Source organism: Lithobates pipiens, unplaced genomic scaffold (genome assembly GCF_037356315.1).
Source record: "Lithobates pipiens isolate NorthernLeopardFrog02 unplaced genomic scaffold, aLitPip1_a1.2 Scaffold_16, whole genome shotgun sequence".
Taxonomy (NCBI): domain Eukaryota; kingdom Metazoa; phylum Chordata; class Amphibia; order Anura; family Ranidae; genus Lithobates; species Lithobates pipiens.
This window is the reverse complement of record NW_027507748.1, coordinates 404,869,042-404,889,189: the sequence shown is the minus strand read 5'-3', so window position 1 is coordinate 404,889,189 and position 20,148 is coordinate 404,869,042. Positions and strand designations below refer to the sequence as shown.

General features: G+C 41.0%; 1 protein-coding gene across 5 annotated transcripts in view; it reads right to left on the bottom strand.

The window, feature by feature from the left end:
• The window catches only part of GTF2IRD1 (GTF2I repeat domain containing 1), a 143,059-nt gene that overhangs the window by 53,548 nt on the left and 69,363 nt on the right, over positions 1–20,148 (bottom strand). For 4 of the 5 annotated variants that reach the window (XM_077482371.1, XM_077482368.1, XM_077482369.1 and 1 more), the window contains exons 2-6: positions 14,244–14,375; positions 8,979–9,120; positions 6,315–6,461; positions 2,445–2,628; positions 1,283–1,578 (exon numbers count right to left, since the gene is read on the bottom strand). In XM_077482371.1, coding sequence (XP_077338497.1) covers positions 1,283–1,578; positions 2,445–2,628; positions 6,315–6,461; positions 8,979–9,120; positions 14,244–14,369 — 895 coding nt within the window. In that variant the 5' untranslated portion in view covers positions 14,370–14,375. Of the gene's footprint in view, positions 1–1,282; positions 1,579–2,444; positions 2,629–6,286; positions 6,462–8,978; positions 9,121–14,243; positions 14,376–20,148 lie in introns of those variants that run through there. The other variant, XM_077482372.1, reaches the window with a different exon arrangement.

Sequence of the window (20,148 nt, the reverse complement as noted above, 5' to 3'; positions counted from 1 at the left end):
ATGTAAGTGGAATTTTAACATTGAACTAAAGAAGAAATGGCTGCAATTCGATGAAATCAGAAGACAACCAATTGTAGACACGTTTCACACAGTACAGTTGTGCTTAATCATTACCACTGTGCTTAATCATTCCAACTGTACTGTGTGAAACGTGTCTACAAGTCTGTGTATTGGTGTCTTCTGATGTCATCTTGGTGATTAATAAATGGCTATTGGACTTTCATTGAATTGCAGCCAAAAAAACAAGCATCAATGGAAATCCAGGAACCCCAGTTTCTTCTTTACTTCATATACCCAGGGAGGCGGGCTGGGGCTAGCACTTGATTTGAGTTCTTATAAGGCAAAGTCCATTCACCTGGAGTGGCTAGTACTTTTTTTCCCTAATTTTAACATTACTGGAGACTCTTCATGTCTCCCCCTTGTCTATAAGGTTACTAAAGATACAGAAATGCCCTCTATGATGCGCTAAAACTTCCAAGATATCGAGGGAGGAATAAATCCAGTTTCTATGTAAGGATTTTGACCTATTTTGAGAAAAGGGGTCAAATCTTTCTGGTAAGTGCAGTGTAAGATAACTTGTTAGCACAGATTTGGGGCCTTTCTCATCACCAGGATAACTACTTTTGATTCTTTCATCACAGCAAGCATTTTTTGAAAATCACAAGCAAGCACTTGAAGATTATGATGAACTTTCCAAATGTGAATTGTTAAATGTGATTTGCACTTTATTTTTTGGGATATTTTTTTTTATTTATAGTCACTTATGATTTTTAAAAAAGAGATTTTTTATATATTAATTGTTATTTGATCTTCACTTGTTTAAAGCTGAACTTAAGGCAAAAATAGAAGACACAAATGAACACAGCTATATAATGATATATAAATCATTATTTTTTTGTACGCAACCAATGCAAATACAGGCGAGTTAAAAAAGATGTGTAGACAAGGAGCAAGCTGACTGGGTGAAAGAACATATTGGGCAGAGGGATGACTTCATCATCTCCTGCTGCTCCTTAACCATAGGCTAGGGCATAGAGATGACGCCACTGCATTCTTTAACTGCAAAGAGAAAGTTGTGTCCTCCTCTTAGCTGTGTTGTATGATGGGGTTGTGTAAATCTCAGGATGAAATGCAAATCAGCTAGCAGGTAAAATATCTCCCTACACGCATTTTATTTGTGCATTACAATGTTTGACTGCAGTAAAGCTAAAGTCTGTTGCTCTGTAAGAATTTAAGTAATTTAAAAAATGTATTGTTTCCAAAAATATGATATTGTCCTCACCAGAACATTCTGGAAAGTCCTGCTTCTGTTCTCCTGGTGACTGGTGGGTAAGTACCTCATTCACAGGGTTAAGTCCAGGAATATTTGAGTGGGCCTCCTGCTTTAATTCCATACAAAGCTGGCTAGGTATTGGGACATTGTACATGAAGTTTGGTACACTGGATGGATTATCATGATTTGTTGGTTTCGGGACTTTGGAATTTAGACCTGCATCTGGAACAACCTTTGCTGTAGCAACAGGGGAACAGTTGAAATCTGGACAAGGCATTGAGTCTCTGTTTGGTTCTTCAGGCGCTCTATATAGAAAAAAGAAGCATAGCACAAATAATCAAAATATATATTACAGTACTACCCCGCACTTTTCTGGGCTTGGATTTGTGGGCAGGTCACAGGCTGATATCCTCTAAAGGAATCCATAGTATTGTCTCTCATTACTTGACAGTAAACTGACCATTAACACAGCTTGAGTAGTGCATACATAACCTACCAACAGTGGTCACAAGACTTTTTTTAACTCTTACTTTCAAGATAAATCATGGGTCCCTTACACCACAGAGGTGTAGAGGACAGCTAACTGATAAATAGTAATGTAATACTATACAGCTTACTTAGTTTAGGTTGTCTTGACCAGTTATGACTATAAAAAACAAGTGTACCATTGCTACAGTATATGATATCACACATAGTGATAATGTAGGGAATTTGTGAAAGTTTAAGGCAAAGAAAACAGCCAGGAAATGGATAGTTTTTGCAGTACGTTCATATGGGAATATAAATGGTATGCAGACTATAAGGAATGAAAGCTGTATGGAACTCAAAGCCATTAAATCCTGGTCAAGTTTTATAAACGGAGAGTAACCTAATCTCGAGACAACATGCTCAAGTGCAGCGCATTCAGGATATTCAACATTCTCTCAGGATCTTGCCAAAATGATGGCGACTGCACCCTTACCCAGGCGCTGTGGGTGGAAGCTGGGGCTAAGCTAAGTAGATTTACTAACTTTTTTCTCCAACAGGCTTTTTTTATTTTAATTAAGTGTACAGACATGGAATGGTGGACAATGAATAAATAAAAAGGTCTTGCCTTTTTTTAGTGCAAGGTTCACTTTAAATAAACTACTCCCAGCTATTTATTGCTCTTGTTGTGTTCACTACTCATTACCTTTTCAATTTAAATCGTATACGATGACTATGCTCTAAAATAAGCATTAGGCTTTTTAGGCTATATTCAGAAGGCTTCTGTAAATGGATTCCCTCTGGAAAGCCAAGCACCACTAATGACTCAGGATCCTTTATAATTTTATCATATGGCACAGGAATAACATTCGGAAATCCTAAGGCCTCGCCTAAAAAAAAAAAAAAAAAAAAAAGAAAAGACAAATGTATTATTTTAGTACAACATTCCAAGCTACATCTTTTTTTAAGAGCTACAATAGTGGGGAGATAAATAGATCAACAAGAACATTGTTAAACTGCAAATATAGCCTGTCGAAATTTAGGTTACAATAATTATTGTAATATCAAATTAAAATGTCAAAGATTTTGTTAGAGTCAGCATCTGTCATTTCTATCTGTCTTCAATGTTGGAGACACAACTCTCTAGAGAAAACCTGCTAAAACAATGATATGCCTACAATGTTCATTAGCTGAGAAAGGAGAAGATAACTTGCAGCTCATACAAACCATATGTATTAGGATATAATACTGTTGTACAGTTCAGCATGGTTTAATCTTACTATAGTACTAGACATATGAAAAGTTCATCTTTTGCTTCCTGGATTCATACATCATGTCCTGAAGGTCATTTGATCTTTTCTATACCTTACATTGTTACAGCAGAATTTTTTTTTTTAATCAGACTAATTATTTTTATTATTATTATTTTATTAAGACTACTTAGCACCATAACAAAGTATTTGTAGGTGCACAAACAGGGATAACAACATTTTTACATTGAAATTACTTTATTAACACACACACACATCATATCTCACATTATTCCTGAGCTTGTATGTTATGGGGTTTCCATGAGTATTCAGTCATCTTACCATCTTTAATGTGTCACTAAACTACAAAAATATGTAAATAAAAAATAATAAATGCCTTCCTAATAATTTGTTAATTGGTTATGTATTAGTTTAATTACAGGGGCACCCATTAGTCAGCAATTATGTGGTGGCAACAATCTGCAGGCTCACAGAGCCCCTCCACCATTGCTACCACACTGCGCATGCTCCACTCTTTCAATGTATGTAAGCAGTTTCTTTACATGGGCTTACTGAAAAGGAAAACCAGGGTTGGGGGCAGGGCTAAGCCTGAGCGGGTCACATGTCCTGTGATGTCTCCTCAGCTTTATTTAGGCCCTCCCCCTGGCTGTGAAAAGTGAATTTGAATCTAAGACATTGGTGGGCAGAACAGATCCTAGACCAGTGATGGCGAACCTTGGCACTCCAGATGTTTTTGAACTACATTTCCCATGATGCTCATGCACTCTGCAGTGTAGCCGAGCATCATGGGAAATGTAGTTCCAAAACACCTGGGGTGCCAAGGTTCGCCATCACTGTCCTAGACTGACAGCTCCATTCTGCTTTGCGTGGGGACGGACATCACCGGACTTGTGACCCACTCGGGCTTAGCTCCACCCCCAGCCTGGGTGGAGCTGGAGGATAAAGGAAGATAAAGTCAAGTGACCTTCATTTTAGTAGAGGAAAAAAGGTATTTATTAATAAAATAATAAACCGTCTCCCTTGTGGTTCAATACCTGTTGGTGTGCCCCATCATTTAGATGCAGCACGACTGTCAGACTTTAGAATCACTTTAAAGGATTAGTTCACCTTTACAGAATATACTCTATGCAAATCTAATTTTAAAAATATCCAATTCTGCTCCTCCCATACCTAGAGACTATTTGTGAATGAAATCAAGCCTGCCCCAAACACTCCTGATATTTTTCACAGCTTGGTCCTGTCCTTTTCTCTAGGATGAACCAGCCGTTAGGACGAGTGCCCGTAGTGGTACAGGAGTGAACACTGTCCTACTGTCCTTCTGAGCCCAGACTTGTGCAGCACTATATCTTGTCCACACAGATGACCTGAGGCTGCAAAGCTCTTTGTCCCACTGCAGCCACACTGCTCAGAAAAGTGCACAAGGCTCAGAAGAAGAATAGCGCTCTTTCCAGTACTGCTAAGGGGCACTCGTCCTAACAGCTGGTCCGTCTCAGGGAAGAGGACAGGACAGAGCTGTAAAAAAACATTAGAAGTGTTTGGGGCAGGTTTCACTCCATGCACAGAAAGCCTACATGTATGTTAGAAGCATAAATTGATATTTTCAAATTTTTTTGAAAGGAGAAAGGAGTTGTTTGAATTTATGGAATGTTCATGGACTGTACAGAATACTTTTTTAAAGGTGATCTACCCTTTAATGCTCTATAACAGTGATGGCAAACCTTGGCACCCCAGATGTTTTGGAACTACATTTCCCATGATGCTCCACTACACCGCAGAGTGCCAGAGCATCATGGGAAATGTAGTTCCAAAACATCTGAGGTGCCAAGGTTCACCATCACTGCTCTATAATATATGCATGGAACATTAGACAACTTATCTTAATCTATATACTAATTATAGTTAATCATTTTATTTATTCAGCTCTGTCCACTTGTATATTATTATATTATTATTTTCTTTAAGGAAATGTCCACAGTGCTAAGACTGATAGACTGACATTAAGCAGATATATTTATCCTTACAAAAATCATGCAAAACCAAATCCTGCTGCAATCTCCTAAGAACGTATTCACTTTCTATTTATGTATTGAAGCATACTAGGAAAATTTCACTGTAGACTGAACGGTTCAGTTTTTATCAAATTCCACAATTTTTGAATTCTCTCACCCGATCCTCCCTCCTTGATGGCACATGAACAGGGACATAGTCGGAATCAAGGTTTGCAGGGAGGCATCTCTGTGATATATGGACTGTTGCTTGGCTCTCCCATGATTTACCATATATGTTAGCATGGGAGAGGGATCTTGGTCTGGATCTTGAGCTGGACTCTTTGCATTTATGATTTCAAGCCTCCTTCAGGGGGATTTTGAATGTCTCCTTGATAAAAGTCAACCTGAAGATCTTGACTAGATGGTATTTGGTCCACTCTCACCTTGCTAAGATGTACCCAAATACCTCTTCAGACAGCTTCAGAGGATTCTGGAACATGGACCTTTCCATGCTTTATCATGTAACTGGTCTACTTTTATTGCAACTGCCTTAAATAGCATTGCTGAATGAATTTCCACTAGGAATTTCTCGCTCTCCTCACGATAGCAGGAGCATGGAAATGACCTTCGGTCTCATTGAAAATGGTGAAGCATAAACTAGCCATGAGAACACATCTGGGAACCATGGGCTTTTTATTTGAAAATCTCCATTACATCTTCTCAGGCGACGATTTCACCTCACAATTAAGAACCTAGGGCTTCTTTTCTGTTATGTTTGCTTTCTTTCCTTTCTCTTCTTTGCTTCTTTTTCTCCTTTTCTTGTTTATACCGTACTTTCATGATAAGGTGCTGCTGACTGCTGGGCGCCCGAAGATTTTTTTTTTGTTGTGAATTATGCTGGTTTTCTGTTTTTGGGTACTAACCCTGTGTATAACGAAGCTTTGAGGTTTTGGTTTGGTGTACCTATATGTTTGAGACCCCTGATGCTATAGAGAGCTATACTATTTTTGCGCATTGTATCTTGTATTGTTATGCGCAAGGTGTACCTCCTGTCTGTATATGTCATGGGATCATAGGTTTCCATTTTTTTATATGGCTGTACTCAATACCTTCTGTATGTTCGACGCAAGATGTATGTGTTTTTTTTTGTCCTCTGCTCTTGCTTCAATAAAAATGATTAAAATATATATTTCACTGCAGAAAATGCAATTTTGGACACTTGGGGGTGAACTAACAAAAGTCAGAATTCTGAGACATGTAAAACTGTATACATTTTTTCTCTTATTTACTGAGAAAGTTGTCACATTTTCTTCTTACTGTAAAGCACATCAAAGATCTCTTCCACCATCTTTCTGAGAAGGTAAATATCCGAGCTGGGTCCAGGCGAAACTCGATGGACATTCCAGGCACAGTCCCTGCTTCTCCTTTGGACATCATTCTCCTGCTCCTTTCTGAGGGCATTCACTGCAAAGATCAATAAACAAACCAACTTGATTAGTAAGTAGAGAATTTGGTGATCACTGAGCAGTTGGATCCAGCAGGAAATGTTGTCTATTCTGGGCATACATAATGCAGGAATCTTACAGAAAAAAATACTTTTTAAAGCTAAAGTTTAGTATATTTTTTTATGATACAGCACCAAACACATTTGTTATGTGTAATTATGCATATTCTATTGCAAGTAGGCTGCTGCTTTTTGCAAAAATCTTTACCTCAGTGCCTTTTTTGTACCCACCAGATATTACCTGAGGGGCTTTTACGGCACTGTGAATGTTACCAGCCACCACTGCCTGCCTAATTACTGCCCAATTACTATCATGAATGAGAAGCAGTTAAAGTGGTTGTAAAGTACTCTGATTCCCTCTGATTGCCCTGATTCCTCCTGTATTGATTTGTATTGTACAGAATGCAATGCATTGAAGGAGAATAGTAGTACAAAATCTCCAAATGGCCAAGAGGGTAGAAAAGGGATAGACGAGTGGCCCAACTTTTCAGACTAGTATTGGCAGAAGATTGGAATCTCATGAGAAGATATCTACTCAGGCGGCTATGAAGGAGGCACTGAGGGGAAGATTTTCCAAGAACAAGAAGCTAACGGAAGGTAATAGGATATACAGCATTACACATAATGAATGTGTTTGGTGCTGTATCCCAAAAACAAGGGACTAAACACCAGATTTAAACTGTATGCAAAGCCAAAACTTTATTTTATGCTTTTCATACAGTAGGGAGGGATTAAAACCACTGTAAGTTAACTTTTTGCTGTTGAGAGATACAAAAGGAAGGGACAGGAAATCTCGAGCCACACGCTGATTTACGTCGGCAGAACAGCACAGGCAGGCAAAAGGACATACCCATACGTCCTTTTGAATTTGCCGCCTAGCACTGGCGGCCTGCGATTGCGGCGAGGAGAGGCAGAACGGGGAGATGCCTATGTAAACAAGGCATTTCCCTGTTATGCCTAGCAACATGACAGGGATATACTGCTACCTGTCATCAGGAGCAGTGATCTCTGTAATGTTGTAGTGAGCCCATCAACCCTAGATTTAGAACACACCCAGGGAACACACTTAACCCCTTGATCCCCCCTAGTGTCCGATCTGTCCTCCATAATGTCACAGTCCCGATAAAAATTGCAGATCGCCGTCATTACTAGTAAAAAAAATTTTTTTAAACAAAAAGCTCTATTTGTGGAAAAAAAGGACTTCAATTGGGTACAACATTGCACGACTGCGCAATTGTCAGTTAAAGCGATGCAGTGCCAAATCACAAAACATGCTTTGGTCAGGAAGGGGGTAAATCCTTCCGGCCTGATGTGGTTAAATAGTCATCAACAAAACAAGTGTCCCCATCGGAAGATTTACCCTCACTTCTTTTATAAACTCTAGAATTTTGGATTTCCCATAACTTTTCATCTTGGTGAGAATGGTCTTCAGAATAAATAGAAAGGGTGGATATAGGTAGTTGAGACACAGACAGCAATAAAAAAAAATCAAAACAAAAATACACTTAAAACTGAATTCCTGCCTAACACTGACTATGCTTAAAAATGACCCTCCTTCCTCCTGCTACCTATGCTGACGAACCTGTGTAAAACGTATATCTACTTGTTTACCCCTATTTTCAGCCTGCTCTGGTGCAGTCACATGATCCCTGGTGGCTGCAGGGGAGAGGAGGGATCAATCGATAAATCGGGAAATCAGGCAGCGGTGATGTTACCCATAGGCTTTCATAGCTCAGCCATTGTTGGCGGTCTCTACTCTCCCTTGCAGCCATTGCTGACTGACACAAGGACGTCGGATCACATGACCAGACCAGGCTGAAAAAAGGTAAGTATATAGATTTTTTTTTTACACAGATTAGTCAGCATAAATAGCAGGGATTGGGGAATTTTTAAGACTACTTAGTGTTGGGCAGGAATTCCTCTTTAACCACTTCAATACCTATTCTGGCACTTCTCTCCTATATGTAAAAATCATAATTTTTTTGCTAGAAAATTACTCATAACCCCCAAACATTATATATGTTTTTTTTAGCAGACACTCTACGGAATAATGTTCACCAATCTCATGCTGACAGCCATGAACACGCTTTGTTTACATCCAGGAACCCCCGGGTCATAGAGATGACTGTGGCCATCTGGTCACCGGAAATCTCTATCATCGTCACCCGGCATTGGCCGATTCTTTCTCCGAGCCCCCGGTTGGCATGGGAGAGCCCGGAGAAGCACCGGATGCTGGCAGAAGGGGGGGACGTCCCCTCCCGTCGCCTATAAGAACGATCAAGCGGCAGAACGAGCTGCTATGATCATTCTTATTGTGCACAGAATCGCCGGCTGGAAAGAATGATATCTGAATAATGCCTGTAGCTACAGGCATCATTCAGATATCCCCTCACAAAGTCAAGGATGTCATATGATACCCTAAGGTATTGAAGTGGTTAAAAAAAAAAAACTACACATTCTTTGTAAAAGCAACTTACAACAGAACCGTTGGAAATCTGTCCGAAGCTCTTTTCTGGAGTTTAAAAAGAATTTTCCCTTTTCAGTCCCAACAATAAATGAATTTTCTTCATGAACTGCGATGCAGGCTACTTCAGCATTCAGTTTGGAGAGTGCAGTGCACTAAAAAGAAAAAGACATTGTAATTATTAGATAGTTCTAAAGCTAGCCTTGGACTAAACTAGATTCAAATGTAGGTTTACTGCAGATGTAGAAGAATATGCCCTTATTTTAAAACATTAAGTGTTTGGTCTAAGTGATATTCTCATTGTTCTTTTCTTGCCTAGGAAAGTGCCTAGGAAAGTGCATAAGTGACTTATGCCCCGTACACACGATCCGAATATCGTACGACCCTTTTCGGTTAATAATCGCAAGTAGAAATTAAAGAGTTCTATTCACTGGAACAAAAGGGCCAAGCCCAACCCCTGAAAAACAATCCTACACCATAATTCCTCCCTCCACACAATGATTTATTTTGCCAAAATAGTGTGGAGTCCTGACCTTAACCTGAACACCTTTGGGATAAATTAGAGCAGACAGGCATGGACTGGCCATTGGGACTACTGGGAGTTTCCCGGTGGGCCGATGGCTCAGTGGGCCAGTCAGGTGCAGTCCTGGAGCCGTTCCTTTCCGACAGTGAGTGATCGTGATTTCACTCCTCTCGGGAGGAGCTTCTTCCATCATATGCTGGAGAGAGCATTAGGCTTTCTGCTCCCTCCAGCCTGCAGGGGGAGATAGACGGCCAGCAGACTTTCCTTCCTCTCTCCCATATCACTTGTTGACATGACTGGAGCTGCTGATGGGACACTCTGATGTAAGGGGGTTGCTGATGGGACTCTGATGTAAGGGGGCTGCTGATGGGACACTCTGATGTAAGTGGGCCAGTCTGGATGAAGTCCAGGGCCAAATTTCTGTCCCAGTCCAGCCCTGAGAGCAGAGACTGAGAGCCAGAGCTTCTCATCTAACATTAGTGCCTGACATCATAAATGTGCTTCTGGAAGAATGGTCAAACTTTTTGTCCACAAGGTTTAGGGGTGTGTCTATGGGAATCATAGACACACTCCTAAACCTTGTGGACAACCTTCCCAGAAGAGTTGAAGCTGTTATAGCTGCAAAGGGTGGAGCAACTCAATATTGAAACCTACGGACTAAGACTGGGATGCCATTAAAGTGTCCCAATACTTTTGGCAATATAGTGTAAATGTTTACCTGACAAAGGATATTAAAGTGGTTATAAACCGCTGAATAAAAAAAAACAAAAAAAACCTGGAAGACAGTGGCATAACGTGCTCGCATACCAGCACATTATGAAATACTTACCTTGAAACAAAGTCCTTCCAGCGGAGCCCAGTCACTGCTGAGAGGGCTGACATCTTCCCCCTTACTTCTGAGTTTGTGGGCTCCAGTGCTGTGAATGGCCTGAGTCATGCCATGGTGACGTCACCCCCGCGCATGCCCTATCAGACAGCACAGCCAGTTCCTGGATGTTTCTGCAGGTTACACTGCAGTTCAAGTGCATGTATAACCAAAATTTTTATTTGTTCAGTTTTGGATATTTTGAGTATTTTTTTCTCCCTCTGTCCCATTGGGGAAATTCATTTTCGTTTTTGTCCCAGAGAGCAGCAACCAAGAAAAGCGCGCTAGTGCAAAATTGGTTTAAACAAAAATATAATTACTCAAGCTGCATAAACGTTAGAGTGATATATCCTAACTACAAAATATTTGCATAAACCGTGCTGTGCTAGATGATTGCAAGTCAATAAATACCTTATCACACTGATTAAATACGAAGACAGCAAATTCGTTAAATAAACATTAGAAAAATGAATGCCATTACACATGAAAATCACCATACGTGAATATATAAAAAAAAAAAGTTCACAAAAATTTATAAAGAACAGTCCACTGAATGTGAATTTCCAAAGCTGGTGCCCAAGCAGATCAGAAACCTTCACCAATAGTGGCAAGATGCATGCTTACCAAATGTGACCCCTTAATTAAAGAGAATTCATAAACAACATGGGTAATATTGGTTGGTAATAGTAGCATCTCTCACTCCTCCACAGAGTCACCAGGCCTCCGCTATTATACAGATCGCTCCCTCTTGTCCTCGGCCATTTTGAAAATAGCAGAAGCAATTGTGCATTGTAAACAACACTCAAACCAGCAGAAACGAATGATTTCCAGGTCACTTCCGGAGTGTGATAACTTCAGCAAATGGCTCAGTCCTATTCCATTCGTCTATAAGGACATCTTCTATGGAGAGAATATCTCTACAAAGTAAAGAGAGTTCCTCTCTTAGATAACTGTCACTGGAGCAAGTGTCCCCACTGTAGGATCTTCTCACCTTAGTTCTAGCGACAATTCAAACATTTTGGATTATCAATTATTTTCTGTCTTGAAAACAATGATCACCAAGACAAATCTACCTAGTAGAAACAGAAAAACAAACTGGCAGAAGTTCTTCATTCAGGAGTTTCAGTATTTTAGTCTCTATAGTACCTTCAAGGTGAACTTCACCAAATCCGAGATTTGAAATGTCTCTCTACTACCAGCTCAGCTAAAACAGTTGGGAGATAATTTTCCATTCAAGATGTACTCTTCTATATGTAGAATCAACATTGTCAAAATGGGCATTCTCTGCGTTTTTTTACATCTTTCAGACTGTCCCTATTAAAGACCCATGCTTTTTTTCATAACACTCGCTACTTTTATTTGGAATAATAACCATCCTAAATTATGTTATAGAATTTTATCACTGTTCAAGACAAAAAAAAAAAATGACAAATAAACATATATTTGAAAAAAATTGACAGTTGCTTTATTGTGACACACAAATTGCAGTGGCCACTAAAACACAAGAAAATAACGTTAAACTGATAACTAGATAGTGTAAATGCCCCAATGTTTTAACCGTATCTATCCAGCTTTTCTAAACACATGTTAATGATGCCACAGATCGAAGGGGACCATGACACACATTTGGTGGGAATGTCCTTTGATTAAGGAGCTCTGGACAAAGATTCTCTAACACTATTGTAAGCTAATAGCAATACAAAATTAGTAAAACACTAAAAATAGCTTTAAGGTTGGTACACATGGGCCGATTATTGGCTGGTATCAGCAATGTCACCAAAAAACAGCCGACATTTGGCCAGTGTGCCTGCCTGAGAGAAGCTGGCCAGGATTCGATCAGCGCTGGCAGCCCCGCTATCAGAACACAATAGCACAGCGTGAGAGTTCACCACACTAACATCGCTAAGTTAGTACGGCAACCTCTCAGTTTATTTTTGCTCAGCCCCCTGGTTTGAATGCCTAGTATGAAATGCTTAAAAGGTGCCCCAGTGTAAAAGGGGGCTAATGCCTGCCATACAAGATGCGAATTTTGAACGAAAATACAAATCGAAAGTAAAATCGTTAATTTTTTGTATCATTAGTGTGGTATGTGCGATTTTCATATGACAGACGAAATTCATCGATCCGGTGGCCCGGCAGAAGAACCGAAGAGGGGGACAAGACCCCCGAAGTCGGGAGAAGAGGCCGGCGGTGAGGAAGAAAGCCGGACTCCTCCGCTAGCAAAAGAGCTACAAGAAGATAGCGGAGGAGTCCGGCGAGAAGACCCCCGAAGACGGAAGACCCCTGGAGCTGTGCAATAAAGTATTTTATCTCGTGTGTTGTGTTTTTTTTTGTACTTTTATTTTACAGGTGAATGGGTAGGGGTATATTGTACCCCATACTCATTCACATAGGGTGGGGGGCCGGTATCCGGGGGCCCCCTTATTAAAGGGGGCTCCCGGATTCCGATAAGCCCCCCGCCCGCAGACCCCGACAACCAACGGCCAGGGTTGTCGGGAAGAGGCCCTTGTCCTCATCAACATGGGGACAAGGTGCTTTGGGGTGGGGGGGCCGCGCGGCCCCCCCTTCCCCAAGGCACCCCCCATGTTGAGGGCACGCGGCCTGGTACGGCTCAGGAGGGGGGGGCGCTCGCTCGCCCCCCTTTCCTGGCCGGCCGGGTAGCGTGCTCGGACAAGGGTCTGCTGTGGACTTGGGCGGTACCCCCACGCCGATTTTTTTCCGCGTTGGGGTTCCCCTTTAAGTCCATACCAGGCGGCGGGGCCAGCGACGTCTCCTTCGCGGGCCCCGCCTACCTGGAGACGCGCTCGAAATGAGCGGACTTTCCTCCACGTGTGTGGGCGAGTCCGTTCATTTCAAAAGTAGGGCGGATAGTACGGCGGACTTAGTACGCTGTATTAGTCCGCTGAAAAAGTGCCGTGTGTGGGCAAGTAGCCCGTTCGGAAAGTCCGACGGACAGTCTGGCGGAAAGTACGCCAGACTAAGTACGTCATACAGTTCGACCGTGTGTACGCGGCATTAATGGGAGAGTTGGATGATTTGACCTAAGAAACAGAACTGCGCATGATCCCCGGAAAGTTGGACCCGATTTTGTACAGTAGGGATGTGTCCAGTAGAGGTGTGGTTAAAAGCTTAAACATTACATCACTTCTTCAATTGGCATGAAAACAGTGTTTGGAAGTACGATTTTCGTACCTAATTGATTCAGCTTGTTCAATTAAGCTTTGACAATAAGCCCCCATTCACATTGGCGCAATTTGACATGCCAAATCGCAGCCTATTGCTGACAATGGCACCATCCCAATTAGCGCAACGCCGACTTTGCCGCACCGATTTCCAAAAGTAGTTCCTGCGCTACTTTTGGCAACTTTGGGGGCGATTTCAATAGACATCTGTGCATGAACCCGCACAGATGTCTTTCATATCGCCCCCGAACTCACACTGAAATGAGGGTTTGAAATTGTGCGAGCTCATTTCAAACACGCGTTCAGTGTGAACGAGGGCTAAAACATAGAAGCTGATTGGTTACTATGCACAGCTACACCAGATTCAGTGTGCACCAGTTTTAGTAAGTCTCCCCCAAAGAATACAAAAATAGTCAATAGTTTCAATCAAACTCATTCATTCTAAAGCAGAAATACTACTCATATTCCTTCAATTATCACAAAATCTGTACCTATACAAGATGGGGCCTGACACATGGAAGGCTAATGGTATACCTGCTGCCATCCACCCATATCTTTTTAAGTAATACCATTATCTTAATTTTGTTCAATCCTTTTACATCTATCATGCTGGATGTTAATAATGTTCTTCATTAAAAAAATGTTTGAACAAAAACAAAGCATATATGCATATAATGTTTATAAAATGATGCTGGTAATGGTTCTTACCATTGAATCTAAGGCAGACACAAGGCTTGTGATAATTTCATCTTTTCCATTAGAAACAGCTGAAACCCACATATCGGGTCTGGAGTTGTTCACGGATCCTTCATACTGCTTTCCTGCCAGTGCCATATTCTTCTGCAATGAAATCAGGATGTGTTAATATCATTATCCATGCACTCAGTCACTACCTATTAGAGAATATCCTCTGCAAATTGTCAAAGGTTAAGGCAACAAGGACTGATAATGAGCCAAACACACTCCTTTTACTCAGTCTGCTGTTGCTCTACTTCTTACTTGGTGCTTTTACCTCCCAGTAATGCGATTATTTCAGCTCATGTCATTTAGACACATATTGTAAAGTGCTAGGCAAAGATGGAACAATCCTGCTTCCTACACAATGAATTTTCCCTTTTATTGCCTTTCACTAACATCACTACATAAACATAATTGGTGTTGTTTTACCTATACCGGTAACTGTCCTACATACAGTTTCCAGTGTGAAAAGAGGCTTCATCTGCTCGCTGGTCAAAAGACAATCTGTGTCCAATATTTCAAATATATCTGACTTGAAAAAAAATATATTTTATAAATTGTATTTAGTCATAGCCCAAAAAAATATTAAAAAGGAAATAATCACAAAACCAGAATGCATTCTCTTTAGTTTACAGACACATTATGCATGTGTACTTTAAAGTTTGAGCTATAGACCTTCGTAAGCAACAGATTTTTTTACAACAAACAGGTAAGTTACATAGTTAGTAAGGTTGAATAAAGACACCAGTCCAACCTGAGTGAGTGTCTACAATTGTCCCTATCCCTTGCACACTCACATCAGTCCCTACCCTCAAGGAGCCAACAATCCAAGGTCTCCATTCATATGCTAATATTATGGCCCTAGTATAGGCCCATAAGTGTAAAACATGCGAAAATGAAAAGCTCCGCCTGCATGTTGGATAGAAGACTACATGGTATCCATATGCAATATTTTGTATAAACAGTATATCTAGCTTAAAAAAAAAGACTATTTTTAAATAGTATTGTTTAGTTCCAACCAAAATAAATATTAAAATAAAATAAAAATGAAACAGCAATTGTACCGATGACTGGAAAAAATTGACCTACAACATGCACATTTGATTAGTAAAAAGCAATGACTACATTTTGCAAAGTTTTAGCGCACAAACAAATGAGTTAAAGCGAAACTTCACTCAAAGGGGAAAGTTCTGCTTGTTTGCATCCCCCTTCCCCGCCACATTTACCACTTTTTTGGGGGGCGTGAGTACCTTGTTTTGACAGGTACTCGCTCCCACTTCTGGTTAGATCGTGCAGAAGTTCGACCCCCCCCCCCCCCCGCAGTCTTCTGGGACACATCACAGGTCCCAGAAGACTGCGGGACCATTCACAAAGCTCAGAAACCTGCACATGCACATTAGGAAACTGGCTGTTAAGCCAGAAGGCTTCACTGCTGGTTTCCCTTAGCTAAGATGTCGGCGCCCACACCTGAAGCCAATTGAAGAACAGGCCCGTGTGAGAACATGGCTGGATCACTGGACAGGTAAGTGTCCTTTTATTAAACATCAGGAGCTACAGTATTTGTAGCTGCTGAATTAAAATTTTTGGGAGGAGACTGGAGCGTCTCTTTAACTGCTAAAATAAACTAGGGATCTTACATTTACTGAAATAGTCACAAGCTATCTATTCAACCAGCCAAACATGGATTGAAATTCAAACAGTTCAGCAGGGACTGACCAAATTTGGATCCATGCACGGGCCCCCTGGTTGTACAGAAGTCGATCTACTGTTCAACTACTGTACAACCAGCCTGTTGGGTTTTTCTCCATCAGTGCTACCAGCTATAGCCAGCAGCACTAATCATTGTATTCTGATGGCGAGGATGGCTCCGCACTGTCAGAACACACTAGCCTAGCTGGGGAGATTGTCCTATCCACCTTGAAAGTGTGGATGGGGGAATCAGTCTTTTTTTTTTCTTCGTTCAACCTGCTGGTTGAAGGAAGAAAAATTGTGAATGTATGAGCAGCCTTAGCCTACTAAATGAGCAATTACAACACTAATTAGGTCATCTCTCCTACTTTCAGCAAGCTCCCACCATTAGTAGTAATGACATCACCATGTAGTGCAATAAAGCATGGCTTTAGTAGTAGTGTTCTGCTCTCTCCCAGTCCTGCAGTGCTAATACAGAGACAAATATTTCAAATTTATAGTTATATTTAAAAAACATATACAGTATTTAAGGATGTTTTAATAAATGTAAACCTGGAGACCGTGGTAGTTTTTATATATCTCTTTTTGGCTTTGCAGCTCAGATGTCTGCACAGATTAGTATATAACATTTTGAATCAGTTGCCTTTGATCTTCTTTCATTCAATACTGGGCTAATTTTATGATTTATAAAATCTCCTGCTCAGCAATTTATTTGCAAGTTAAAATCAATTTGTGGGGAAAAAAAATTATGAGAAAGATCCAAAGAAGCTTTAGATCAATCACAATAACTAAAACGCAGAAGAGAAAACTTTATTGTGAATTAAAAGAATCAGATACATACTGTAGGTCAGCATTCATTGTTCCTGCTCTGGAAGTTCTAGGTCTCTGAAGTCTCCTTGTTTCATCTACAAGTCTGTTTATTTAAAGCCCAATTAAATGTTCAATTTAAACCTGAATCTCAGGAATTCAGCTTTTTTGTAAAACATGAAGGCACACTGCGAGTTAAGTCTAAGCCCTTGAACACACGGTCGGACATTCCGACGGAAAATGTCCGATCGGACCATGTTGTCGGATAATCCAACCATGTGTGGGCTCCATCGGACTGTTTCCATCTGAATATCCGACCAACAAAGTTTTAAAGCTGGGCTATAAAATTTTCCGACAACATGATCCGATTGGACTTTGTCAGATCGTTTGCAGAGAATTTCGTTCGGACAAATTGCCACGCATGCTCAGATCAAATTCCTAGACCAAAGCTATTGGCTACTAGCCTGAACGTAGTCCCGTTGTAACGAAAAAATGTCATCACGTTCAGAAAGATCAGATTTTCGACAACTTTGTCCGACCGTGTGTAAGCAACACCGGTTTCGGACAAAATACGTCGGACAAAATCCGACGGATTTTGTTGTTGGAATGTCCGACCTATGTGCAAGGGCTTAGAAGCTACATGACATCTCCTGGGCTTATCTCTATTATTATTGGTTTTATTGCACTCCTGGAAAGGGGCTACTGCTGTGTTTCCAGAAGCCTGACACTGATGCTTCAGGTCTAAGAATCTTCAACATTAGAGTTGTTGCAGGCGCTTTGTCTGCCCCGTCACAAAAGCCTTTGTATTATGTGAACTCATTCACAAAATACAAAGGCTTCTCAGAATGGGTAGCAGAGAGGAGGGTGGTGCATAGCTCCTCTGTGTGCCTCTCTCTCCTCTTCCTTAGTGTATGCTCTGGCACAGCCATAAACCTGTCAGATGTAAATAATAAAGATAAGTTCAGGAGATGCCATGCACCTCCATGGACTTAACGCATAGTGTGCCTGCACTTTTCACAAAGTGGCCGAATTCCTTAGCTTTAACTGCTCGACAAGTGTCAATCTGGAGGGACGTACCCGAACGTCTTCCCAGATCTGTGCTCTGTGCGCTCCCCCAGCAGAAATCCGAGCACTGAGTGGCTGTGCTCCACCCTCGTATCATATAATCGCTGTGACCAGCAATGCCTGCCATTCATACAGCTGTTTAGAACTACTGTGATCTCTGTGGTCACAGTGACCAATCACATGGTACAAGCATCGCCTCCCTGTACCATGTGATAGCTATGGCCAATCACAGCTTATGACTGTAGTTCTCAATGGCTGCAGGAATACAGCCGAGAACTGTTAGATATGTGTCTATCTTGGCTGTAAAGGCAATCATGTGCAAAAAAATAATAATAATAATAATTACAATCACTTCCCTAAAGTAGTACTGTGTTACTATGGTAACACTGCACTGCTCTGGTGACAGGATGTAAAAAAAAAAATATATAATATATATTTTTTTAAACTAAGGTGACATTGTACTGCGGTGGATGTGATCATGTACAATGGATAGCCACTCTGATATCACTGCAACATCGCTACTCCACTCACGTTGTCCCTGATCACCGCCACACTAGCCATATTGTCCCTGATCACCACCACACCAGTTACAGTGTCCCTGATCACCGTACTCACCGTACACACCTGCCCCAGTGTCCCTGATCACCACTGCCACTGCCACACCAGTCATTTTGCCCCTAATCACCGCCACACCAGTCATATAGTCCCTGATCACTGCCACACCAGTTACAGCGTCCATGGTTATCGTCACGCCAGTCTTAGTCTTCCTAATCACTGTCACACCAGTTACAGTTTCCCTGGTCACTGCGCACCCTCCAATTGCAGTGTCACCACACCAGTGTAAGCAGTGTCATCTGAACAGTGTAAGTCAGCAACAGTGTTCCTGATTGCTGCCACACTAGTCCCCAGTGTTACCAGACCAGTACAGCCAGCAACAATGTTCCAGATCACCACCACACCAGTGTAGTGTTGCCTCTGTCTGCTGCCTCTACTGACCCTGGACTGTTTATTGACCACTGGCTCATCTGCACATCCGACGGACTATGTTCCTGTGAGACCTCCCAGCCATCCCCTGTGGACAACTTCACTCCTTAAACCACAGGGACTTCTTTTTTTTTTTCCTTCAGCCTCAGCCTGTAGTTCCTGGTCAGTGAACATGACATTTCTGGGGGTAGCCATGTACCAATAGGCTAGGCTTGCTTGGCTTGTAGGAACTGGGACTGCTATAGGTGATGCTACACCACACTATATTCCCTGATCACTTGTATAGAGGTGACCATGACAGTACATTGGCTTTGATACAATTGGTTAATCTCACACTCGTATACGTATGCCTAGGCTGTGTGAGAAATAGCTTATTAACTTGACAACTTTGTGTAATAAAACAAATTTACATTTTTGCTCTGCATTTTACAATAGTTGTAGTAAAAAATTAATTCTTCAAAGTACTCACCATGCCTCTTAAAAATATACATTGGGGTATTTTCTTTCCAAAATGTGGTCATTTTGTGGGTGTTTCCACTGTCTTGGTGCTCCAGGGCCTTCAAAATTATTCAGGTTCAGAATACCTTATACCACTGAGTATGGGGATACCATATGTGCACCAAATCCAAGGAGCACCTTCAGGCCTTCTAGGGGGGATGAATTACCTTTGATTTTCTGACTACCTATCACATTTCCCTTTGGGATAATCATAATTTTCCTTTGGGATTAATAACGTATTCTGATCCTGAATTATTTTGGAGGCCCTGGGGCAACCAGGACAGTGGAAACACCCACAAAATTACCACATTTTGGAAAGAAAACACCCCAATATATTTTTGAATGTGTTTTGGAGTGCAATTATAAGTAAGCCTATTGTTTATGTGAGAAACAACTTGTTAAAATGACAATTCTGTTAAAAAAAAATAATAATAATAATTATTTGGTTTCTGAAAAAATAAATGTCCCTAAGATGTTAGGACAGGACAAATTCCCCCCAAATTTGTTATTTAGTAAGAAGCTTGGTGAGTTTTTTGAAGTTGTAATTTTTGGCACAATTTGTTTGAAAATGAACAAATGAAATATTTTTTTTAACATACTGTCGCCAGTGCAGTACAGCGTCATTATATGACTGACGTGGCGCTCAGTGACAGTATGCTTAAAAAAAATAATAATAATATGTTAATAATTTTTTTAAATTTCTAACTATTTTTTTACGTACTTTCATCAGAGCAGTTCAATGTCACCAAAGTAACACTACTACTCTGGGGGGGGATAACCTTTTAAGCTTTTAACTGTCATGAATGGGTTACAATCATGACAGCTGTGATCA